The 27341-nt window shown below is 43.0% G+C and overlaps 1 protein-coding gene across 1 annotated transcript in view; it reads right to left on the minus strand.

The window, feature by feature from the left end:
* MYH15 (myosin heavy chain 15) overlaps nt 1-27341 on the minus strand; it is an 82758-nt gene that overhangs the window by 23634 nt on the left and 31783 nt on the right. Inside the window, exons 17-29 of the mRNA XM_040336646.1 lie at nt 23638-23770; nt 23113-23177; nt 13981-14068; nt 12206-12323; nt 11758-11881; nt 8108-8244; nt 6704-6959; nt 6048-6290; nt 5756-5932; nt 5363-5508; nt 4481-4571; nt 2506-2895; nt 1119-1245 (exon numbers count right to left, since the gene is read on the minus strand). Coding sequence (XP_040192580.1) covers nt 1119-1245; nt 2506-2895; nt 4481-4571; nt 5363-5508; nt 5756-5932; nt 6048-6290; nt 6704-6959; nt 8108-8244; nt 11758-11881; nt 12206-12323; nt 13981-14068; nt 23113-23177; nt 23638-23770 — 2095 coding nt within the window. The remainder of the gene's footprint in view (nt 1-1118; nt 1246-2505; nt 2896-4480; nt 4572-5362; nt 5509-5755; nt 5933-6047; nt 6291-6703; nt 6960-8107; nt 8245-11757; nt 11882-12205; nt 12324-13980; nt 14069-23112; nt 23178-23637; nt 23771-27341) is intronic.

The following is a 27341-nucleotide window of genomic DNA, read 5'->3' on the forward strand; positions in this document are numbered from 1 at the left end:
AGGGTACAGTTTATACCTTCCTTTAATCCCTGGTATGGATTTTGAAGGGGACCCATGGCGAAAACAAAATGCATGGGGGTCCCCCCCAAAATCCATATCCGAGCATTCAGCCTGGCAGGCCGTGAAAGGAGGGGGACGAGCGGGTGTCCCCCCACCTGAACCATACCAGGCCACATGCCCTCAACATGCGGGGGGATCCCCTCTTGCAAAGCACCTTATGCTCATAGTCTAGTGGTTGTGGAGGTGTGGGGGGACTTATAACATCTTCCAGGGTGTGACATTATAGGGGTTGGGGTCACCCATAACCCCTTTGTTTACTTAGTAGCAGGGGGAAGCGGCTCTGTCAATTGGTAAGTTCAAGTGGCAGGAGAGGTCGTGTTTGGCGGGCAGTGTTTTTTTTATCCTGCAGGACAGTGGCCAGCGTTCATCATGGCTGACGATGGACTTAAATTGGTGGACATTTTTTTTAGTTCAAAAGGAGTGGGGGTCGCTCGCTTGTCCCCCCCCCTTTTCCTGGCCTGCCAGACTGCATGCTCAGATAAGGGTCTGGTATGCATTTTTACGGGGGACTCCATGCTATTTTCTTTTTGGAGTGAGGTTCCCCCTAAAATCCATACCAAACCAAAAGGAATTCATTTTACACTAAGGGTGACTCATCTTGTTAGGACGCCGGCAGGTGCCAGATCCTTGACAACAAATTACTCATCCCTGCTGCTGACAGCAGGCATGAGTCACTGGGTGTTAGGCTCCTAACAACCAGCACAAATGGCACACAAAAACACATGAAAAAACACATGTAAATGCGATTTTGATGTATTTCAGTTGGGGTCTAAAAAAAAAAAAAAAAAAAAATCACACTTTATTGCTCTAAATTTGCACCGGGCCTTTCCCCAAATTGATGTGAACGAGCACATTTAGTAGAAATAATATTTTAAGTGCCATGTGACTCAATGCAACTCAAGTCACATCTGAAATTGAATCAATGTGAACCAAGCCCAAAAAAATTATGTGTAGGTAACCGTGTACTATTTGAATGCTTTCTGCTTATCTTTACATTTTCTTAAGTTAATTATACAACACTAATAAAACAGTGATTTTAGAGAACAAAATTGTTCAACCATTTTCAGTCTGCAATCTTCCTTTCTGAGTGGTGAGATCGTTTGATTGACGGGTCATCTCATCCAACTTGGCCTTTGTTTCATTAAGCTGGTCTTCATATGTGCGACACATTTTTTCTGATATGCCCTGTATTAAATATACAAAGCTCCTTAATGTCATAAAAATATTAGCTGTACAAGTTTATGGATATTGAACTTCATAAATCATTATAGTACTTGGTTAAGTAAAGCACATCCAATGCTATACATACAGTATAATCATGGCTGAGAGAACAAGACTTCTCTGATCCATGCCATTAACAAAACAGACCCAAATATCAAACTTTCTGCTATATTTTTACACTATATAGATCAGACTTTATGAAACAACATACAGTATATCTGACTGAATAAAACTTGGCAAAAGCCAACATTGTTTTAATATCCTCTAGACACATTTAAAAATGTAAAAATGCGCAATTGAGAGGTGTATTTACAGCCCCCTTAATCTGCAATAGGCAGCAGACGGGGATGTTTACATGCTATGGTCATGCTATGGTGATGCTGTACTTCACAACTATGGCAAAATCTACCCGGCATGTAGCAACACATTCAGCAGAAAGGGGACACGCCACAAACACCCCACAACTGTGTGCAATACATGCGGTTGCAGCACATTTGTTGTCAAAAATGGAGTTAATCGCCTCTGAAGCGCAATCCGAATGCAAATCATGCATTAGAGAAGAGGTAGAGTTCGACGTACATGTAAATCTACCAAGGCACCAGATCGTTTGAATAACCAGCTTCTGTCCCCTTTTAATTGTCATTTTAAGGAAAACAAAAGCAAGGTTATTCCCCAAAAATGTTTGGACTTCAGAGCCCCAGCCTTCCAGACAGCAGAATACCTGACAAGAACCGTTACAGAAGAAAAACTGTTCTGTGATATTCTCTGAAAACCAAACCTACTAAATGTAATCTGAAAGGTGATGAAAGCAGACATTAGTCATGTGTCACATACCAGTTCTAGGGCAGTGATGCTAAACCTGTTCACCAGGTCACTTCCCTGAACTAGCATGTCTGGTTTAATTAATGAGATAATATAATGAATAATGCAATTGTAATGTAGCTAAATCAGTGGTCACTGGGAAGGACCACTAAGCACAGTGGGGGACATAGGAGATTGATATTTCTGAAAGTGTCACTTTGAGAAGAGATGTCTGGGGACAATATTTTAGCAGAGTGAGCAATAGGAGAGGTACATTCTCTTCTTTGCAGGGAGTATTTTTTTTTACAAAAACTTTATTTCAGGGACAGAGTTGCTTTAGAGATTAACTTTAGTATTGATCAGTTTCAATGAAATGAGGCTACACTTAGTGATATAACATTAGTGCTACAAAATATTATCCACCTTGGATTTGGCAAGCTGCTCCATGTTGGAAGCCAAATCATCCGATTCCAGCTTGAGTTCGCTCTTCTCTTTCTCTAGCTTTTGCTTGACTCTCTGAAGATTGTCAATTTGCTCTCCAAGTTCTGAAACAGTGTCTGCATGCTTCTTCCGGAGAGCAGCTGCTGTGGCCTCATGATGTAAAGTGGCTTCTTCCAGATCCCTGCGCATCTTCAGGTACTCTGCTTCTCTCTTCTTATTCATCTCCAGCTGTGCAGATGTTGCTCCCCCAGCTTCTTCTAGCCTCTCACTTAATTCTTCCAACTCTCGGGAGAGATCTGACCTCTGCTTTTCTACCTTGGCTCGTGCTGCTCGTTCAGCTTCCAGTTCCTCTTCTAACTCTTCGATACGAGCCTAAAGGGTAACATAAGCAACATCATAGGTAAAATGACAAGATGACAAGAGTACTACGGGCCGCTATTTAATAAAGATTGGAGTATCTGTTTAAAAAAAAAAAGATTGGGGGCCAGATCCACAAAGAGCCGGCGTAACGTAAAAATTCCCATTTAAGTTACACTGCCTTAAAATTTCTACCTAAGTGCCCGATCCACAAAGCACTTACCTAGAAATTTTCGGCTGTGTAACTTAAATTCCGCCGGCGCAAGGCGTTCCTCTTCAAATGGGGGTGATTCCCATTTAAATTAGGCGCGCTGCCGCGCCGGCCATACTGCGCATGCTCGTGACGTCATTTTCCCGACGTGCATAGCGCGAAATTACGTTACGCCGAGCTTTGTGGATCGCGTCGGGTCAATAAAGTTGCGTCGGGGGAAAAAAAGATACGGCGAAAAAAAAAAATTTAAAACAAAAAAAAACGCGTCGCTGGACAGAAGGGTCTACTTTTACAAGGTGTAAACAGTTTACACTTTGTAAAAGCAGCCCTAATTTTACACATGCAACTTAATACTTATCTAGAAAAAACGAAGCGTAAAAGCTTTGTGGATCTCCGTAAGTGCTAATTTGCATACCCGAAGCGGCATTTCGACGCGAAATGCCCCCAGCGGCGGTTGCGGTACTGCATCCTAAGATCCAGCAGTGTAAGTCCCTTACACATGTCGGATCTTCTGTCTATCTCTTGGAAACTGATTCTGTGGATCAGTTCCAAAGATAGAAACAGGGATACGACGGCGTATCAGTAGATACGCCGGCGTATCCCTTTTGAGGATCTGGCCCAGGAAACCTGTATAACAAGGCAAAACCTACTCACCACAAAAAGCATGAACAAAATTGAAACATGCGTCGCCAAAATTTTAACATTTTGTTATAATGTACAAATCTTAATTGTATGTTGGCTTTATTAAAAATTTTACTTCATTGGCTGTCTACACTGGTGTAAAGTCATGAGAAATTCCCACTTTTCTCTGTCTTTCATTTGCTGCCTGCTTGCTCTATACTTCATCCAAACAACTAACATTTTAAGAGGCAGTTGGAGAAGCTAGCACTTGCAATCTAGATACAGATATGTTTTCATAAAGATATTTTATGAACATGAGAAATACCATAAAAGAGTGCCCACATCTGCAATTTCATTATTCCAACATGCAGTAATCAGAGGCAATACTTTTGCTATTTAAAGTCAGTGTGAAAAACGTATGAGGCCCCGTACACACGACCGTGCCAAATAACGTCGGAAAACAACCTCGCCGAGGTCCTCGTCGGCTTCCTCGGCCGAAAGTGTACACACGGCTGGGTTTCTCGGCAGAATTCAGCTCTGAACCGAGTTTCTGGCTGAATTCTGCCGAGAAACTCGGTCGTGTGTACGGGGCCTGAGTCGCTGTAGAGTGGACAATAGACATACAGAGGAAATAATGGAAATGTTCAAACTGAATCCAAGTTATAATATATAAATTAAGTTAATAAATAGAATATGTTCCATCAATGCATATGTGGCTTCTTTTAAAAAAAAAAAAGTACTAATAGGTTATTATTACTGTCTTCTTACTTGAAGTTCTTTTATTTTCTTCTGGAGCTGGATGATGATAGCTTGTTCATCTTCCATCTTGGATGTCAACTGATTGATTTCAAATTCTTTCCTTTTAAATGTACAAAACAAAATGTTATTGTAAATATACAAATAATATGGCTGCCATCACTTAACTGCAATGAGTTTTAATTGTACTTAATTGTATTTTCTTCCCCAACTTAAAATTTTAGTTAAAATATTTTTACAAAATGTTGCTTTCGTCAATTACATCCAGCAAACAGTATTGCCTATTAAAGCGGAGGTTTACCCAAAAATCCACTTTTTGACATTAGCTGTAGCATACTGCTAACATCTGCAGTATGCTGTTTTTTTTTTTTTACTTGTACTTATCTTTATATGAGCCCTTATTTTCCGGCTCCGAGCGGGGAATCCTGCGGGGAATGGGCGTTTCTAAGAGAAGAGGAGTTGATTGACGGCTGCTAAGGTGCATCTTGGCCTCTGTTTAATCTTCAACTGCCATGATGCTGCACATGTGATCAGTTATGACACCAGCCATTGGATGGTTTGACAGTTTGGTTGAGAGCACAACCAATGTGACAGTTAGCATTCCCGGCATGCCAGGAATGTAACTGCTTTTTCAAACTGTTAAATTGATGGGTTTACTTCCGCTTTAAGGATGCTGGAAAGTTCATTTTGAGGGTGAACCTCCGCTTTAAGGCCAAACGATGCTTCCTTACTAGCAATTTGTTACGCATCAATAGTGCTTTGCCCTAAAGAAGACATACACCACGAAAAAACAACAGCACTCAACTGGCAGATAAATTGCTTGACCCATGAAAAGTCTGAATGTTTTGTGCATTTCGAATAAAAACAAATATATACACAACATTATAAAATTACTTTTTTAATTTCTCATCCAACTGTTGCTTATCATTTTCCGTATCCATTAGACTCTCTTGTGTCAACTTTAGATCCCCCTCCAATTTCCGTTTTGCTCTTTCTAGATCCATTCTAACTTTCTTTTCTTGTTCTAGTGAACCTTCAAGCTAAAATACAAAAGTTTTCAATGTCATAAGGGTCTCTGGCATGTGTTTTCATAAACATACTATATATATATATATATATATATATATATATATATATATATATATATATATATATATATATATATATATATATATATATATATCTATATCTATATATCGATATATATATAGTGAGAAACAGAGAGAGACAGATAGACAAGACAATGAAAGGACATTACAATTATAGGAAAAATCTTCTTTATCTTACATCATCTACTTGCTGTTCTAGCTTAGATTTCATTTTGGTCAGACTGTTGACTTTGTCCTCTTCAGCCTGAAGGTCATCCAGAGTTTGCTGATGTGCCTCCTGTAGAGCTTTTTTCTCTCTAGTTAATTTTGTTATGGTTTCATCAAGAGTCGCCATTTCTTCAGTTAAGTTTTTGACCTGAGTTGATGATGATGAAACAGGCATATTCATTAATCAGAATTTAATGTAATATAAATAAGTCTACTATTGCTGTAGCTGCGATCAAATATACAATGTTGATTGAGACACGCACCTTATTTTCAGTTGCATGTTTCTCTTTTTCTGCTTTTGCCAATGTTATCTCCAGGTCATCAATATCTTTCTTGAGTTCAGAGCACTCATCTTCCAGTTTCCTTTTTTTGGCAGTGAGCTCTGAGTTCATTTCTTCTTCATCCTCTATGCGTTCTGTAAGATCTTTAATTTTCGCCTCCATTTGTATCTTTGATTTAATCAGTAGATCACACCTTTCCTCAGCATCAGCCAGAGTATCTTGCTCCTACAATAATGTTTACATACAAATGTATTAAATTAGTGTAACGTATTTACTCTATATTTTCTATGTGCCAAAATATTTCACCGCTGACAGGGATTCCTATCTTCTTTCCGGGTTCACAGGCTCTGGCCGTTTAATTGGCAGAGCGGCCAAGACGTCATTCCCAGCTCTCTCAATGGACGGCATGTCGTCCAATGAGAGCACAGTGCGCATGCATCGGTGATGTCACCAGCTGCTACACATGTATATATCTCCTAAACTGTGCCAGTTCACTGTACTTACAGGTAAACCTTATTATAGGCTTACCTGTAGGTACAAGATAAAAAGCAGAGTTTACTACCGCTTTAACAACAACCTAGTCTAGCACAAAGCAGGGAAGTAATAACAGAAGCTTTTATAAATCTATGGTTTCTTACCGCTTGTAGCTGAAGTGTGAGATCATTTTTGTCCTGCACTAAACTGACTTGCTTCTCCTCAAGTTCTTTCCTCCTGGCCTCAGATTTTTCAAGTGCTTCCTTTAGTTTAAGGAACTCATCCTTCATGTTGGCCATTTCCTTCTCAGTCTCGGCAGACTTCAGCAAAGGCTTGATCTTGAAGAAAAGCTTCATCCAAGGCCAGTTTTTCACAGACATAAAAGCACGAATATTCCACTGAATAACTAGCAATGCATCCCTAATAGAGAGAAGAAAAGTATACTTATGCATTTAAATCACTGATTAATACTTACAGCATAATATGTACAGTTATTACATTAGTATATTATTTATAAAATTGACAGTCATTGTGAACACATAGGCTAAAATGGCCACGGATTCATAATAGCTTATGGCTAATTGACTTTAAATAAACAGAAAGCAGAAATGTATTTTTGCCTCTAGTCCCTATTTGAATTCAATAAGTATACATCACAAAGTTTCTGTATTTACCACTGGCAACACATGGCCAGACATATCTAACAGAGGGATGAATGGAGCTTATAAAAAACCCTGTTATAGCATGCATTAAATAAGATTACTGACTAGTGTCTGACAGCTACTATGTACTGGCGGGACCATGAATACTTGATCCAAGCTCTGGATCTGTTCTCTCTGTATTTTAAAATTAGCCAGCATACACAAATTACTCTTCTGTCTTTAGAGTTATAATTAAATATAAAAACTCTACATTGATTTATTGGGGTTAACTTACTAAGATTGGAGAGTGCAAAATCAGGTGCAGCTAAGCAAAGAAACAAATCAGCTTCCAGTATTTACTGTCAAAGCTTAAAGTGATTGTAAAGTCTCGTTTTTTTTTAAATAACAAACATGTTATACTTACTTGCTCTGTGTAGTAGTTTTGCACAGGGCAGCCCAGATCCTCCTCTTCTCAGGTCCCTCTTTGCTGCTCCTGGCCCCTTCCTACTGCCGAGTGCCCCCACAGCAAGCGTGTTTCCATTCAGACACAGAGCTGCCATTCAGCCCTGCCCCCTCTCTCCCCTGATTGGCTAACTGACTTTTATTGGCAGTCGCAGGAGCCAATGGCGCCGCTGCTGTGTCTCAGCCAATCAGGAGGGAGTCCCAGACAGCCGAGGGATTCCTGGACATCAGGCAGAGATGGGGCTCAGGTAAGTAATCAGAGGGTGCTGGGGAGGCTGGTGCACACAAAAGGATTTTTATCTTAATGCATCAAATGCATTAAGATAAAAAAACCTTCTGCCTTTACAACTCCCTTAACTGAAGAAGCAGAAGTTAGAAGCTGATTGGCTACAATGCACAGCTGCACCAGATTTTGCACTGTCCAGTTTTAGTAAATTAACCCCATTGCGTTTCAAAACACATTACCTTCTTTCCAAAATTTTCTGGAATTCAATTCTCATTAGTCTTCCCCGTGCTCTTGATTGGATCAATGTTAGAATCTTAGCTAATCTTTCATCTCGCATTTCTTCAAGACTCCCAAGCAAACCAGCTTTGAAAAACACCTGCGGCATATATAAATTCATGTTATGTACACAGTTTTACTATATATAGTTTAAGTCAACATTATAATTTATTGTGCTAAATTTACTATAGTGTGAAGTGAGTTGAAGTTTAAGAGAGATGTTAAGTGAGTTGAAGTTTAGTATAGAATAGTGAAATTAACAAAACCCCCTAAAATTTGAAAACCTGATACGGGGTCACTTCACTGCAATTTATATTGCAAAATGGAAATGAATGCTTTGTCACTTGAATATGTAGAAATCCCAAACCAGTAAAAAGGTTATTGCTCTGCCAACTTGTGTCCTCGCTAACACGGCCTAATCTTAACTTAATGGTATGATTCACAATGTAGCATCAAAAGGGGAATAAAGATCTGATAACTTTAATTTTAATGTGTTCATTTTGAGCTTTACATTTCTGCTACATTACATAAAAGCCATGCTTTTTTAGTGTGATATCATTTTAAAGTGCAGACTTTGTTGGTCAAATATTTAGGGGTGCACAAATTATGTAAACATTGCTTTGGTAAAAAGCATTTTATTTTTTTCTAATTGTTAACTTTATACACTATGGGCCAGATCCACAAAAACCTGGCGTAACTTAAAAAATCCCATTTAAGTTACACTGCCTTAAAGTTTCTACCTAAGTGCCCGATCCACAAAGCACTTATCTAGAAATTTCAGGCTGTGTAACTAAAATTCCGCCGGCGCAAGGCGTTCCTATTCAAATGGGGCGAGTCCCATTTAAATGAGGCGCGCTCCCACGCCGGCCGTACTGCGCATGCGCGAAGTTACGTTACGCCGAGTTTTGAGGATCGCGACGGCTTAAAAAAGTTGCGTCGGAAAAAAAAAAAAAAAAAATGACAGCGTCGCTCGGCATGCATTCCTGAGGGAGAACTCCATGCCAATTTTCAAAGAAAAAACCGGCATGGGTTCACCCCCCAGGAGCATACCAGGCCCTTAGGTCTGGTATGGGTTGTAAGGAGACCCCCCTACGCCGAAAAATCGACGTAGGGGGTCCCCCTACAATCCATACCAGACCCGTATCCAAAGCACGCTACCCGGCCGGTCAGGAAGGGAGTGGGGACGAGCGAGCGCCCCCCCTCCTGAGCCGTGCCAGGCCGCATGCCCTCAACATGGGGGGGTTGGGTGCTCTGGGGCAGGGGCACCGTCACAGAAGAACGCGCCGGCTGCCTGTTAGAAATTGAGCTAACACACAAAGATAGCAGGCAGCCAGCGCTGAAGAAGAAGGCACCGGACATCTGCAGAAGAAACGGGGTTCGCCGAGTCAACAGCGGAAGAGGGGAGAAGATGGAAGAAGCCCCCCGGAGTCCGGAGAAGCCCCCCCCCGGAGAGCGGAAGAAGAAACCCCCCCCGGAGAGCGGAGAAGACCCCCGGAGAGTGGAAGAAGAAGCCCCCCCTGCTAATAGAGCTAATAAAGAAGACAGGGGGGGCATCCGGAGCAGAATAATAAATTATTTTAAAATGCCTTGTGTTGTGTGTTTACTAACTTTAACTTTTTGCCTACAGGTGAATGGATAGGGGTACGATGTACCCCATATCCATTCACTTAGGGTGGGGGGCCGGTATCTGAGGGCCCCCTTATTTGAGGGGACTCCCAGATTCCTATAAGCCCCCGCCCGCAGACCCCGACAACCAACGGCAAGGGTTGTCGGGAAGAGGTCCTGTCCTCATCAACATGGGGACAGGGTGCTCTGAGGTGGGGGGGCCCGCCAGTGCGCCCCCCTGCCCCAGAGCACCCAACCCCCCCATGTTGAGGGCATGCGGCCTGGCACGGCTCAGGAGGGGGGGGCGCTCGCTCGTCCCCACTCCCTTCCAGACCGGCCGGGTAGCGTGCTTTGGATACGGGTCTGGTATGGATTGTAGGGGGGTCCCCTTACAACCCATACCAGACCTAAGGGCCTGGTATGCTCCTGGGGGGGAACCCATGCCGGTTTTGTTTTTACAAATTGCCGTGGAGTTCTCCCTCGGGAATGCATACCAAATGCCGTCGCTGGAATGGGCTTTTACATGGTGTGACTAGTTTACACTTTGTAACATCAGCCCTAGTTTTACACTTGCAAAATAACACTTACGGCGAAAAAACGAAGCTGGAAAAGCTTTGTGGATCGCCTTAAGTGCTAATTTGCATACTAGAAACGGCATTTCGACTCGAAATGCCCCCAGTGGCGGATGCGGTACTGCATCCTAAGATTCGGCAGTGTAATTCAATTACACATGCCTGATCTTCTGCCTAACTTTGGAAAAAGCCTTTTGAGGATCGTTTCCAAAGTTAGACACAGACTGAACAGCAGTTAAGTCTGCGTATCTCTTTTGAGGATCTGGCCCTATATTGTCAAAAGTATTTGGACACTTGCCTTTACACGTACATGAACTTTAATGTCTTAGTCCATAGGGTTCAATATTGAGTTGGCCCACCCTTTGCAGCTATAACAGCTTCAACTCTTCTGGGAAGGCTGTCCACAAGATTTAGAAGTTTTTCCACCATTTGACCATTCTTCCAGAATTGCATTTGTAAGGTGTTGGACGAGAAGGCCTGGCTAGCAGTCTCCGCACTAATTCATCCTAAAGGTGTTCTATAGGATTGGGGTCAGGACTCTGTGCAGGCCAGTCAAGTTTCTCCACCCCAAACTCGCTCATCCATGTCTTTATGGGCTTTGCTTTGTGCACTGGTCCAAATTATTTGGTGGAGGGGGGATTATGTGGGGTTGTTTTTCAGGGGTTGGGCTTGACCTTTTAGTTCCAGCGAAGTGAACTCTTAAGGTGTCAGCATACCAACACATTTTTGACAATTTCATGCTCCCAATTTTGTGGAAACAGTTTGGGGATGGCCCCTACCTGTTCCAACATGACTGCACACCAGCTGTGCAGCAAAGCAAGGTCCATAAAGAGATGTATGAGCGAGTTTGGGATGGAGGAACTTGAATGGCCTGCACAGAGTTCTGACCTCAACCTGACAGAACACCTTTGGGATGAATAAGTGCGGAGACTGTGAGCCAGACCCTCTTGTCCAACATCAGTGCCTGACCTCACAAATGCACTTCTAGAAGAATGGTCAAACATTCCCATAGAACACATTCCTAAACCTTGTGGACAGCCTTCCCAGAAGAGTTGAAGCTGTTATAGCTGCAAACAGTGGGTCAACTCGATATTGAACCCTACGGACTAAGGCTGGGATGCCATTAAAGTTCATGTCAAGGCAGGTGTCCCAATATTTTTAACAATATAGTGTATCCCCCCCTCCATGAAAAGCCAAGAAATAAAAATATATGTATTCAAATTTGCTACCAAATTAAGCCATTTCTGTCCCAAAAAGCTTGTATAATATGTTGAGGTAGATTATAAATGCTAAAAAGATATAAAGTATAAATGAGACATCATCAAAACAATGCCCTGGGTCTTGAGGGGATTTAGGGAGAAAGAGACTTATATTGTTTATTTGACATTTGCTGTCTACTATTTAACATTATCTTTAATAATCAGAACATTTCTTACCTTTGTGTGACCGAATTGAAACTGAGTGCTATCAATGTCCAAAGATCCCAAAAGTTTTTCAGATGCTTTTCTGCTGTCAACAAACTTGTCCTCTGGGATAGCACTGGGATTCAGTATACGATATCTACAACAGATCCACACAGGGTTTACTATATTGTAAATGTTAATACCTACTTTGCTGTACAGTCACTGTTTTCAATGAGCCCTGCTCATATGTGCTCTATATCACAGGGCTTAGTATAATGATCTTGAGTCTGGCTATTTTATCTTTCAGTATGTGTTTTTATGTAACTAAAAAAAAAAATGTTTTGGCCATTAAACTGGAGAGATATCTCAACATCCTATTGTGGGAAATGGGCATATTTAAAGGACAAATGTTATTTACACACCTCTTGTTGTTTATGACACAATGATTATAATTGTTAGTAGCATGTGGCTACTTTGCTACCTCTGTTTGAAGTCAGCGTACAGAACCCTGTTTGGAAATCCTTTGCGACAGATACGAATTCCCTCAAGGACACCGTTACAACGCAGTTGATGAAGAACCAGAAAAGGGTCCATTACACCTGGTTGTAAGCAAACACAAATCTGTTAAGCTGTATTACTTATTAAAATGTATTGCCAAAATATCATTATTTTCTCTCTGCTTCTCCAAATGTCTATAAAACAAGGAGCAACCAATTAAGATGATACAATCTGAGCAAGGCAGGGGGAGCTGCATGATGATTTGACACAGAAATGTGTCATTCCATTTTTTAGTTTTTTTTTGCTAATATGCTGTACTCCTAAACAGTTGCATAGCCTGTGCTCATAAACACTGAATCATCACTGTCCTGATATCTTTGGAACTTCCCTGCTAAAGCCAGATGGAAAGACCCTTACACTCACAAAAAATATTTCAGATATACAGTATCTCACACAAGTACGTACACCCCTCACATTTTTGTAAATATCTTATTATATCTTTTCATGTGACAACACTGAACAAATGACACTTTGTTACAATGTGAGTGTACAGCTTTTTTAACACTGTAAATTTGCTGTCCCCTCAAAATAACTCAACACACGGCTATTCATGACTAAACAGCTGGCAACAAAAATGAATATGAAAATGTCCAAATTGGGCCCAATTAGCCATTTTCCCTCCACAATTGTGACCACCATTATTTTCCAGCACTCCCGTAACCCTCTTGGGCACCAGAGCTTCACAGGTTGCCACTGGAGTCCTCTTCCACTCCTCCATGACAACATCATGGAGCTGGTGGATGTTAAAGACATTCAATTTGAGGATGCCCCACAGATGCTCAGTAGGGTTTAGGTCTGGAGACATGCTTGGCCAGTCCATCACCTTTACCCTCAGCGTCTTTAGCAAGGCAGTGGTCATCTTGGAGGCGTGTTTGGGGTCGTTATCATGTCGGAATACTGCTTCAGATTGTCACAGTACATGTTGCCATTCATGGTTCTTTCAATGAACTGTAGCTCCCCATTGTCAGCAGCACTCATGCAGCCCCAGACTGACGCTCCCACCACCCTGCTTGACTGTAGGCAAGACACACTTGTCTTTGTACTCCTCACCTGAGATGTGTGCAAACCTGATCACCAACTATAAGAAACGTCTTACCTCTTTGCTTGCCAACAAGGGTTTCTCCATCAAGTACTAAGTCATGTTTTGCTTGGGGATCTAATAATTATTTAACACACTGAACTACAACTTTATTTATTTAGTTTATCTTTTTCTGGAATTTGGTTGATATTCTGCTCTATCATATATAATACACCTATGATAAAAATTATAGACCCCCAATTTCAAATATTTATTTCCCCCATATATACACACACATACATACATCAGGTGACGACCGCTCATGCAGGGCGCAGCCCCCCTAATCCATGTGCCCGACCCCTAATCTAAATGCAGGGTGACAAATGCATGGATTTCTATCAATTTGCACTGATAAGGTCAGGATTGCTTTCTAATTACTGATAGATTATAGCTGGCTTTCCGTGTCTTTTTTGTACCTCCTTTTGTTTGTGTCATTCCATTTTATTACACATAACTTCATTTCTGGACTTATTTGTTTTGTTTTCTTTGTATGTATGGATTGCATGGGTTGTTACTGACATGTGGTTAAAACCCACTGTATACATTTCTAATTAGTGGGTAAACTCTGTCCTTTACTATGGTTTAGAACGGAGTTTTACCATTACTATCAAAAGTTTTACCTGGAGTTTTGGTTTCATTGGGAATGATGCAACGTACAAAGTGAGGTGATGTTGACTTAAGATTCGTCATCAGTTTGTTAAGATTTTCCTAAAATAAAACAGATAAGATTAGTAAAAGACAACATGTTGCCAACATACTGTATTCATGAATATACATTTCCAGGAATTAGCTCTGGTTCACACTGGTGCGACTTTGAAATTGTGCTACTTCAGCACGACTTCAAAGCCACACATCAGTGTGATTTGAACTTCAGATTTCATTGCGGCTTGTGACTTTGTTTAACAGAAGTCTATGCAAGTCGCAATGAAATCAGCAAAAAGTCATTCAGGAACCCTTTTCAAAGTCCCCGTGACTTGAGGCGTGGCAGTTTGAACGGTTCCATTGCTGACAACGATTTGTCATGTGAATTGAAACTGTCAAATCACATGACAAATCACGCTGGTGTAAACGGGAGCCTAGTGGTATAATTACAACAAGATTTCTATTCCAACATCATAATATTTTGTTTGAGTTAGCTTTTTGGAAAAACATGCCTGTAAAGAACTACTGTATTTATTGGCGTATAACACTCACTTTTTTACCCTGAAAATAGAGGGTGGCTGTGGAAAGTTTTTTTCCTGAAACTTCCCTCTTAAAGTTAGCGTGCGTGTTATACGCTTGTGCGTGTTATACGCCGATAAATACGGTAAACCTTATAGAGTAACTACTTTTTACAGGACCATTTCTATAGTCACTTAAAATGTTGCACTTGTGGTTAATTTTGCTAGCATGCAGATTCATTTTCAAAGAACAGCATAGGACGGCGTGGGTGTCAAGAGGCTGCTGTTTGAGAAAAATATCATTATCTTAATTTGGCATGAATAGCAAAATAGTTATTCTTTCAGAATAGAGGCTACAGTAGCATCAGTTTTGCTTTAGATGACCCCCCCTTCATATATCACAACACTGGTGATTTGCAATATACTGTATATTCTGGTGATTTGCAATATACTGTATATTCCGGTGATTTGCAATATACTGTATATTCCGGTGATTTGAAATATATATTCAATATAGGCAGGTATCACCTATGGAATATCTTACCACTCAGTTTTAAACCACACTTGTGATTCACAGGCAGATGAGTGTGGCAGAAAATGAACAATTGCTACCAAAAAGTCACATAAAATCCCCAAAAAGCCTGAATTTTATGTGCATGTTTAGTACTACCTCGGTTAGTTCAATTATAACATTAAAACATTGAGAGGTTGACTACTAAAGGCAAATATGCTGTTCACTTTGCAAGGGAGTTTTCCCTTAGCTTCATGAATGTGGCAAAAATCCACTTTGCAGAGCATACCCAATCATGTGTGTAAGCAGTATCTTTGCTTGTATGATTGGATTATATATCAGACAGGAGGCTCATATCTTATGCATTATCTCTCTTTAATAATGCTCACAGCAGAAAGTGTATCTAAAACATTCAGTGTAAAAAACTTAAAACAACCACCACCCCCCGCAGTCCATATAGTCACTAACCACGCCCCAACGGGGACTCCATAAAAGGGGGCTGCTTGTGGTGGATCCTCCTCTTTCTTTCTGCTCACAGGATCAGATAAGTATTCCATTAGATTTTTATTATCAGACAAATATATAGATTTATATATATATATATATATTGATGTTGGCTAGGGATATACAGAGTTCTCTACCACTCCTGTTTTTCTTCCCCTGGCTTATTCGCATCATTGTTCCCAAATTATATTGATTTATATTGATTTATATGATTTTTATATGCTTATATAATTTTACTTATGGATTAACTTCCTGGTTCCACATTTCCAGTCTCTGACAAGAATTCTCTTGTCTTTCCGTGCCTATCGCACAGTTTCTCTGGCGCTCGAGACCCTCTCTCCCTTGTCACATCACACAGCTCCTCTGCTGTCCCCCCAGCGCACTCCGCGGCTTGTCACCATTCTGAGGGAAGTCTCGTCTCCCTCACTCACTGCCGCACAGAGCGCGCGTTCGGAGGGGGCGGAGTTTGGCGCCATCCTATCGTCCAATCAGCGCCCAGCGGCCGTAGTCTCGCGAGACTTCGTTCCCGGGCCGCTGGGGGAGTACAGGTTCCCTTCCCCTCTGTCGCCATTCAGCGCCGACGGAGGGGAAGAGAGAGTAGGAACCTGGAACTGATAAGTTTATTCTATAACGATTTATATACAATCGATTCATACCTCAAATAGCTGACACCCTTGATAATTATCTGGTCTGTGACATTCAGCACAGGTCCAGAGATTAGACACAGCATACAGCTACTTGCTTACACTGCTTGTACGCCTACCTTTACTATTTTAGATTGAGGATTAATATACATAGAGATCACATCAGATATGTCTGAGACAAATCCCCTCAATGGAGACTCCTCTCCCGCTGCTGCCTCACACATGCTGAGTGCCACACAGTTACAGGACATTATACAAATGTCCATTCAAGCAGCCCTGGCTTCTACAGCCTCACCCGCTTGGGCGTTACAACCCAATGTGGTACACCCACCACCGCCGTAGAGCGGCGAGCCACCTCTAAAGAAGGGTAAAGTGCTACATAAAAGAAAACACACCCTGGTGGTAATTGACTCCCCGGCAGGGGAAGAAAATAGCGTGCAACAGGCAGCCCCTAACACGGGCTACCATCCCCAGCAATTACCTGAATCTGCTCGACCCCTGGACCCCAGGGAGACACATCATAAGGGGTATAGAATTCCTAGAAGAGCCAAGCCAGATTCGTACGAAGATTCCTCTGCTGAGGAATCGGCTGACTTTTCTGAGGGCTCAGAAGTATCAGATGCTGAATCTGTTAATCAGGATGCTGGGGCCATGACGACCGACACAGTCGCCAATCCTGCCACGCAGGACGATGTCCTATTGGACGCTCTAGGGGAACCTTTTTTCCACCCGGACGCGATTACTCACCCGCGTTCCGGAGAGTGGACACCCCTGCCACATGTGGCACAATACGTAGAGCTTTGGGTCAGGAAGTCCCTGGACAGAACGGCCCGCAACAAGCTGAGAGCCGAATGCCCTAGACCCTCATTGCCCAAGAAAGTGGTGGCTACCCCGGAGGTAGACCCGGTCCTCACTAAGTACCTAATAAAAACAGGTAAATTTCAGAAAAAGGGCATTGAGAGGTCCTTCCGGTCAATACAGGACCGAGTTTTGGATCTTATCGGTCCACTGACCAAAATCCTGAACTTGTCCGAACAGGCAGCAACTTCGGGACAAGCAGTTGATTTACCACAACTGAGAGGTTGGGCACAAAGAGCCCTATGCCTAGCGGGCACTGCCAACACGGCATGTTCCGTAGAACGGCGCAGATCCATTCTCATGCGCCTGGATCCCCAACTCTCACACCTGGCTGAGACCGAACCCGGCCCATCAGCCGAGGGCATGCTATTTGGGGATTCAGTCATTAAAGACATAAACAAATTCGTTGGTCTGTTTTCCAGCCTGGACAAAGCTCAGAATTCTCTGAGACGTACCGGAACCAATAAGGTTTTCAACAGGGCTGGCAGAAGTAGAGGCCGTTCTGCCGGCCGCGCAAATTTTTACAGGCCACAGGGTAGGAACAATACCCAATATCAGTACCAGGCTCCAAGCTTCTCCGCCCCGGTGGCTCAACCAGCACCGTTCTTTCCCCCCAGAGGCAGACCCTGGCGCGGACGCGGGGGACGCGGCTACCCTCGATCCAGACCCTATACCGGTGAGTATGCTTTACACCGCACTCGATCTCATCCCAGTGGGGGGTCGTCTGAGACATTTTACCCACGCCTGGTCTGCGATTACGGCAGACGCGTGGATCTTAAATTCCGTAGGGGGGTTCACGATAGACATCCTCTTCCCTCCTCTACTCAATATAATCCCTCCCCCCATCCGCTTTGCAAAAAGCAGCTGCCTTCTCATAGACAGGGAGGTGAGAGATCTATTTATCAAACAGGCCATAGTGGAAGTAGACCCTTCTTCCCCAGGTTTCGTAAGCAACCTTTTTCTGGTTCGCAAGAAAGGGGGGGGCTACCGCCCAGTTATCAACCTCAGGGGCCTGAACCAACACGTCCAGTACCGCCACTTCAAAATGGAAGGAATTCACTTCCTACGAGACCTCCTCCAACCCAGAGATTGGCTCGTAAAGGTAGATCTCAAGGACGCTTACCTGACGGTACCCATACACCCGGACTCTCAGCATCTGCTGCGTTTCCCGTGGAAAGGCAAGATGTGGCAATTTACTTGCCTCCCCTTCGGCCTATCATCCGCCCCATGGTGTTTCACAAAGATCATGAAACCCGTAGTGGCAGCTCTAAGGAGCAGAGGGGTGCGTCTGATTATCTATCTAGACGACATTCTCATCATGGCATACTCAAAGTCACAAGCCCTGTTACACATGTCATGGGCCATGTCCCTTATACAGAATCTGGGATTCATAATCAATCACGAGAAATCTATCTTAGCCCCATCCCATCAGATGGAATTCTTAGGTTTCACGGTGGACACCGTCCAATCTACCCTCAGCCTCCCCAAATCCAAACTTACACTTATTCGCAAAGAGATTCGCTCCGCACTTCGCAAGAGATATCTCTCACTACGTACTCTGGCCCGACTGGTGGGCTTACTGGCCGCCTCTATCCAAGCCATATTCCCGGCCCCCCTGCATTACAGGGCCCTTCAGAGACTCAAGATTATGCATCTGAGGCAGGGCCTCGGATACTCAGACGAGATTCCCCTATGTCAGGAGACCACAGAGGAACTGAAATGGTGGCTACACCATGCCGTCGAGTGGAACGGCAGGACTATATTCAATCCCAGTCCAGACGTGGTTATAGAGTCAGACGCCAGTCGACTAGGCTGGGGCGCACGGTGCAGTGTAGCCTCTACAGGGGGGACTTGGTCCCAATCAGAATCCTCCCTGCACATCAATGCACTGGAACTATTGGCAGCCCTGTTCGCTGTCAAGAGCTTCATGCCTCATTCTCCAGCATGCTGTATTCTTTTTCGCATGGACAATGTGGCAGCGGTGCAGTATGTCAACCGACTGGGGGGCACCAGATCCAAAACTTTGGCTTATATCGCCAGGGACTTCTGGCACTTTTGTCTGTCCCACAACATCACACCCATAGCGGAGTACATCCCGGGAGTCCTCAATTCCGTGGCCGACTGGAACTCTCGATATCTTCGAGATTCCAGCGATTGGAGGCTAGATCGACCAATCTTTCTCCTTTTGCAGAAGCTTTGGGGTCCGCTATCTTTCGATCTATTTGCCTCTCGGCTCAATCGCCAGTTACCCCGCTTCTTCAGCTGGAGACCAGATCCAGAGGCCTATGCAGTAGACGCTCTTCGCCAACCTTGGCCGAAGGGGACTCACTACGCCTTTCCCCCCTTCCAGATACTATCCAGACTCCTCCTTCGGATAACCAATCTGGGAGCAACGGTGGTACTGATCACACCATGGTGGCCGACCCAACCTTGGTTCCCTCTGTTGTTAGCAATGTCGGTGGACTCTCCCAGACACCTCCCGCAATACTCACACCTCCTCACCAACCCGAACGGGGAACCCCATCCCTTAGTTCTGGAGGGCAATCTCACACTTCTCGCGTGGTTAGTATCGGGATCCCTACCTCTGATAGAATCCTTTCAGAGTCAGCTCGAAACCTCCTCGCCCTGGCCTGGGCCCCCGGGACTAGATCGGCATATCGATCAGCCTGGGGGCGCTGGGTTCATTGGTGTGATCAACGGCAAGTTGATCCCGTGCGAGCCCCTGTACCCCTAGTGGTCAATTATTTAGCCGATTCCTTCGATTCCGGTAGCTCGTATAGCTCCATTAATATCTACCGTTCAGCCATTTCAGCATATCACCAACCTGTTGATTCTCTACCCATTGGCAGACACCCTTTAGTATGCCGTCTTTTGAGAGGTGCAAAATTCCAACGTCCCCCCAGGCCTAGATACCAAGCGACCTGGGATGTTTCCAAGGTGCTGGATATGTTCGCCAGTTGGGGGGACAACAATAACCTTTCACTTAAACTATTATCCATAAAACTGACGGTCCTTCTCTGTCTCCTCTCTGTCAAGAGAGTGTCTGATGTTAGAGCCCTGGACATTTCCAGACGCCAGTTTTCCCCACAGGGAGTTGAATTCTCCATTGTACGCAGGACAAAGACCGGCATCTCCTCTGTCTTTTACCCCTCTTTTCCGGATCATCCGTTCCTTTGTGTCGTCCGCTGTCTTCAGACGTACGAATCTCAGACTTCTGCTCTGCGCCCCGCGGGCTCTTCTCAACTTATTCTGTCCTATGTAAAACCCCATTTTCCAGTCTCCCCCGCATCTCTGGCGCGTTGGGTTAGGACCGCCATGGACATGGCGGGGATAGACGTCACACTGTTCGGGGCCCACTCCACCAGGGGTGCCATGGCCACGAAGGTGCTCGTCACAGGAGGCTCTCTCTACGATTTACTGAGAGCAGCGGACTGGTCCTCGGAGACCACGTTCCGCCAGTTTTACTTCAGACCTACAGATCACATATCCAGATCAGTTCTCCCTTAATGAATATCTTATGTTGTTTCTAGGTGTTACAGTTGTGATTGCTATATTAGCTTTGAACTTGCATAAGATATGAGCCTCCTGTCTGATATATAATTTGTGATTTTCCTAGCTTGTGACGGAAAATATTGATTATATGAAGACAGGAGGCGAGTATCTTCCCTCCCTACCCTCCCTATTACGGTTGTTTTTTCTCTCCTTTTTCAGGCTACTGACCGACAATCTGCGTTCGATAGACAGATTATCCAGTTTGAAGGAAGACGGAATCCCGTCCGTTGGATGAAACACATCCAGATTTAGTTTCCCCGTTGGGATCGTTCGTTCCCGGACCTCTGTTGGGTCATGGTGAAAAGTCGTCTCTTCCCTACAGAGGACGTCCGTCGTCGACCGGCCGGTCTAGACCTCAAGATTACATGATTTCGTTCTCCTTCGATGCCGTTCTATACTGTAAGCGTCGCATCAAGAAAGAGGAGGATCCACCACAAGCAGCCCCCTTTTATGGAGTCCCCGTTGGGGCGTGGTTAGTGACTATATGGACTGCGGGGGGTGGTGGTTGTTTTAAGTTTTTTACACTGAATGTTTTAGATACACTTTCTGCTGTGAGCATTATTAAAGAGAGATAATGCATAAGATACTCGCCTCCTGTCTTCATATAATCAATATTTTCCGTCACAAGCTAGGAAAATCACAAATTATAGAAGACAACATACAAGCCTCCTATCACAATTTAGATTAGTGGCAAGAATTGGAAGTGTCATTATAATGGGGGATTTTAATTATCCAGACATAGACTGGGTGGGAGGAACCGTGCATTCATCTAAGGCTCGCCAGTTTCTAAATGTCTTGCAGGACAATTTCATGGGTAAATGCACCAACTAGAAACAAAGCGTAACTAGACCTACTGATTACCAACATTACAGACCTGATCACGGATGTGGAAATACGGGGCAATTTAGGAAACAGCGATCACAGGTCAATTTGTTTTAATATAAATCACACAAATAGGAAACAGTAGGGGAATGCTGAAATTTAAAAGAGCCAACTTCCCTAAACTACGAACCTTGCTAGAAGATAATAATTGGGATAAAATCTTAGGAACAAAGAACACGGAGGAAAAATGTGTATACTTTAGGAGCATATTAAATAAGGGCATTAGCCAGTGCATCCCAATGGTAAACAAATTTAAAAGAGCTAATACAAGTCCTGGGTGGCTTAACTCCAACGTAAAAATGCATATAAAAACAAAGGAGAAGGACTTAAAAAAATACAAGGCTGAGGGTTCTTTACTGTAAGAGCGGTTAGGATGTGGAATTCTCTTCCACAGGCAGTGGTTTCAGCGGGGAGCATTGATCATTTCAAAAAACTATTAGATAAGCACCTGAACGACCACAACATACAGGGTTATTCAATGTAATACTGACATAAAATCACACACATAGATTGGACTTGATGGACTTGTGTCTTTTTTCAACCTTGCCTACTATGGGCTAGATCCACATACATTTGTATCAGAGATACACTACGCCGCCGTACCTTACCTGGCGTATATTCGAATCCTCAGCGAGTTTGCGCCGTAAGTTACGGCGGCGTAGTGTATTTCTGGCGGCGGATTTGAAATTGGGCGGGTTGGGGGCGGGTTTCATTTAAATGAAGCGCATCCCCGCGCCGAATGAACTGCGCATGCGTCGTCCAGAAATTTCTTGCCGTGCTTTGCGCGAAATGACGTTGTTTTTTTTAACTTAGACGTGAGTTACGTCCATCCCTATTCACGGATGACTTACGCAAAAAACAAAATTCAAATTTAGACGCGGGAACGACGGCCATACTTAACATGGCAAGTCTATCTATACGCCGCAAAATACCAGCTTTAACTATACTCCGGAAAAAGCCAACTACAGACGACGTTAGAAAATGCGACGGCCGCGCATACGTTCGTGGATCGTCGTAAATCGCTAATTTGCATACCCGACGCGGAAAACGACGTAAACGCCACCCAGCGGACGCCAAAGTATTGTATCTTAGATCCGAAGGCGTACGAAGACGTACACCTGTCGGATCTAACCCAGAAGCCGTCGTATCTTGTTTTGAGGATTCAAAACAACGATACAACGCAGGAAATTTAAAAGTACGCCGGCGTATCAGTAGATTCGCCAGCGTACTTCGTCTGTGGATCTGGCCCTATGTAACTATGTAACTGAGGTTCAGCTCATTCACAAAGCTAATGAAAAAATTCCATTGCAAAGTAAACCGTCTTTTTGCCTTAAGCAAATCAACTCTTGGGTATCTTACCAAGTGTAGATCAACTAACTTTAAGATTCCAACAAACAGATTAAGAACAAAAATTAAGAAATGAGAATATGTATAGAATATATCAGAGCCAAGGAAGGGGAGAATTGTTTTGATATAGAGTGTAGATATTGAGAAGGCGGAACATTAGTTATTTAGTTAAGTGATAAAAAAAAGGCTGTTATGACATAAATGAAACCGAAATGGCTGTATTTTACTTTCTGTATATGGTAAGAGATATATATAAAATAAAGAATTATAAAAAAAAAAAAGAACAAAAATTACCTTGTGCATAGATGACACGGTTTGGAAAGAAGCTCCTTTCTTGCGCTTCTTTTCGCCACTTTGGTCTGCAGTCAAGGAAATACAAAGAGATCCATTATTTAATTTAGTACAGTTTACTGACAGATAACTTAATCATACCCTTAACATGCAGAGATGGATCTCTTGCTAATCCTCACAATCAATCTGTGAACAGCATTTAAAAAAAAAAAAAAATTGATTATCAATGGTGATCATGATGTCTATGTCAATTAATTATTCTCTTTCCAAACAGTATTTTACCATATAACAAAAAATTACTAGCATGACCATATCTGAAACTGGAACTGATTTTTATTTTCATCATATCTTTGTGCCTGTCACTGCTCATTCTTTAACCCAAAGCTACCTGATTATCTCAACAGAATCTGTAAAAATCTCACAGGCCAACAATAACACTCATATAATAAACACCCTATAGCATTACTATAAGCCCTGTCCCCATTTTTTTCAATGGTGACTCTATGGACAAAAGAAGACTTAACTTACCACTGTCTGAACTGATATAATTTTCAAACAGACAAGCCAGTAGTTTGTTGGCTGACTTCTGAAAAAGTCCCACTACTGTCTCATTAAGGGGGTCTTTGTTCTTCTCCAGCCAGCCACAAATATTATATGGAACCTATAAACAGATAGAAAGAATACCAAAAGATGCTCATCACATGAACAACCGTTCATGTGATGTACAGTACATCTATCTGTTAGTTCATTAGATGTTGTTCAAACAAAATTGGCAGTTAGATTTTGATACAAATGCTCTTTAAAGCGGAGGTTCACCCAAAAATCAACTTTCTGTCATTAGATCCAGCATAGTGCTGACATCTGCAGTATGCTGGATTTTTTTTTTTTTTGTACTTATCATTTTAGCGGTCTTTCTTCTCCGGCACCGAGCGGCATATCCTTCCGGGTATAGGCGTTCCTAAATCAAGCACAGTTGATTGACGGGCTTGGATAGCCCGTCACGCCTTCCGAAAATAGCCGATGTGACACTCGTCAATTTACGGCGCCTGCGCAGTCAGCTCTACACAGCAGGCGCAGGCGCCGTATAGTGCCGTAAGCAGCCGAGAGTCACTTTTTGCTATTCTCGGATGGCGTGACACGCTATCCAAGCCCATCAACTGCGCTTGATTTAGGAACGCCTACTCCCCGCAGGATTCTGCGCTCGGAGCCGGAGAAGAAAGACCGCTAAAACGATAAGTACAAAAAAAAAAAAAAAGAGCACACTGCAGATGTCAGCAGTATGCTGGATCTAGTGACAGAAAGTTGATATTTTTGGGTGAACCTCCGCTTTAATACCAATTAATTACTTAGGGCAAACTATAATGATTTTTATAATTAGCACAGGAGATGTTTTTTTGAGGCTGTGGTTTGATTAGAACCAGTGACTGAGCCATCTAAGCGTTCATATACACTACAGCTTCTAAACTTGAGTTTAGGAGCTTTTGGCACTTTTTGCCAAAGCTCCTAAACTCAACTCCATAAAAGCCTTTGGGGGTTATTTACTAAAGGCAAATCCACTTTGCACTACAAGTGCAAACTACAAGTGCAAAGTGCACTTGAAATTGCACTGAAAGTGCACTTGGAAGTGCAGTCACTGTAAATCTGAGGGGTAGATCTGAAATGAGGGGAAGCTCTGCTGATTTTATCATTCAATCATGTGCAAGCTAAAATGTTGTTTTTTATTTTTCTTGTCTGTCCCCCTCGGATCTACAGCGACTGCACTGCCATGTGCACTTTCAGTGCACTTTCAGTGCACTCTCAAGTGCACTTTGCACTTGTAGTTTGCACTTGTAGTGCAAGGTGGATTTGCCTTTCGTAAATAACCCCCCAATGTGTCCATGTACACATAGGCTTTTACAAGAGTTTAGAAGCCGCTGCAGTTAGAAAAGGTTCAACCTCCCTCAACCTCCCTTTCCTGAACGTGGAAGAATAGTGTTCAGGATAGGAACGTTTTGACCGCAAGCTGCAAAACCGGCGGTCAACATAGTCTGTGTGCACATGAGCCCTAAAAGGGAAATGGTCACTGCACAAGTGAGTCATTGAGATCTGTAAACAAATCGAAATATATAAAAATAATAATATAGCTCCAGCTACTTGCTCAAAAGCAGAATACTAAATATTAAGGTGTATCATGGTTTATCTAAACCCATAAACAGAAATGTTAAATACTGCAGTCTACTAGTAATGGATGTGGTAGTTGCATGGAAATTCTACCAGTAAAACTCTTTCTATCCTCGGCTGACAATGCTTACTCAAAATACAGTATCTATGAATGAGCAGTGTTGTCGCCCTCGGGCAGGAAGGGTATTCGATTTACAGAACACCTGCCCCTCTCCTTACATCCATAATTTAAGGGAGAGATGTTCTACTGTATAGTCCTCAGTGGTAGGGCTGATAACACTGCTTGAGATTACAGTACTATAGAATGTTGCTGGCAGGAATAACTGGTATATTTGCTTTCATTTCTATTTGCAGACCAAAAGGGACCAAATTAGGGTTAAAGTGATTTTTTCTTAAAATAAAAAAGATGGTATATGTACCTGCTCTGTGCAATGATATTGCACAAAGTGGTCACTTACCTCCTCTTTGGAAGTCCACCACCAGCACTGTCTGCTCCTCCTTCCTATGAGTGCCCCTTCAGCAAGCTGGGTCCTAGGGGGGCACCCGTGCAGGTGCGCTACCAAGCTGAACCGTGTGCCTCCAAAGATGCACACAGTGCCGTCAAGCCATCCCCTCGCTCCCTCCTCACAGGAGTTCTCTGTGAAAGCCGGAAGAGGGGAGAGTAGTGCTGCAGCCAAGACGCCACTGGATAGGTGAGGAGTCAGGTAAGTGTTTAGGCGTGAAAGGGGGGGGCAGTTAGTGGAGTGTTTACCTTAACCTCCCTGGCGGTATGATTCTTTCAGAAAAAACATGCTAAAAGCGGTACCATTATTTGCAAGGAAATTTGGCGTTTTATATTGTAGGTCTGTAATTTTTAGAAATAACTCACTTAAATCTGACCAAACAAGATTCTAATAGGCATCCCGTGTATTACATTTTTTTAAAAACAAAATTATAAATTATAATATAATAAATAATTATAAATAATTATAACAAATAATAATATAATTATAATAAAAATTATTCAATAATGTAATCAAATCAAAATCACTGAAATTTGCTCAGTTGCAGAATTGTCGCTGTCATTACTTTTATTTTTTTATGACGAATTTCCCCACAAATCGCTATCGCACAATTCTGCAAGTGATTATAATTTATTATCGCTGTTTTTTAGCTGATCTAAAACTATTTTTGACATAAAGGGACACTTTTGGTTGCTATGGACAATCTACAGTTTGCAGGGAGAAAAAAAGGTTTTTATTATATAAAATGACATGCAGGACACTGGGCAGACCACTAGGGACAGGGGGGGTGTGTTTTTTTTACATACAGTACTGTAATCTATAAGATTACAGTATACTGTGTGTATAGTGTTTGTTTACCTTTTTGAATTTGGCGCCGTTCTCCGTCCCCGTGCGTCGTAACGTCGCAGGGAACGGAGATCGGCGTCACACGGAGGCACTATGTGAATCGAGCGAGGTCCTGCTCGCTCACACAGCGCGGTGGCATCGCTGGATCCAGGGACAAGGTAAGTAAACCATGCCTGTGGATCTAGCGAGGCAAGCCCGTGACTGACACGGGGTTACCGATAGTAGCAAGAAAATCTAACCCCGTGTCAGTCTCGGGAAGACCGCCAGGGAGGTTAATAAAGGGAATGCATTAAAGCAGATCTCCCACCGCCATACAACATTTTTTTTTTGGTCATTCATTTCTTTGTAGCATACTATAAAAAGTACTCACAGGTTAGCTGTGCTAAGTCCCCCGCTTTCCGATTCCGTCTCTAATAAAAAGTTATATTCTTCTAGTATAGCAGATTCCATTTTGTTTGTGGGCATGAGAAGCCCACAAGCAGCCACTTCCTTGTTGCGGTGAATGCGATTCCGCACATGCTCACTCGTAACGCCCTCCACAGTTTGTTTATGTGATCGCGTCACTTCCGGGTTTCAGAAATACCACGATACTTCATAGAAAGGCTCCGCAATGAATACTATGAGCTTTGACAGAAGTTCCCAGGGTACACTGCGGGTTTGGGAAATGACGCCCTACCCGCAGAATACCCGCAGCTTGTGCAGACAGGAAGCAATGTCTAAACA

Source organism: Rana temporaria, chromosome 2 (genome assembly GCF_905171775.1).
Source record: "Rana temporaria chromosome 2, aRanTem1.1, whole genome shotgun sequence".
In the NCBI taxonomy this organism is placed as follows: domain Eukaryota; kingdom Metazoa; phylum Chordata; class Amphibia; order Anura; family Ranidae; genus Rana; species Rana temporaria.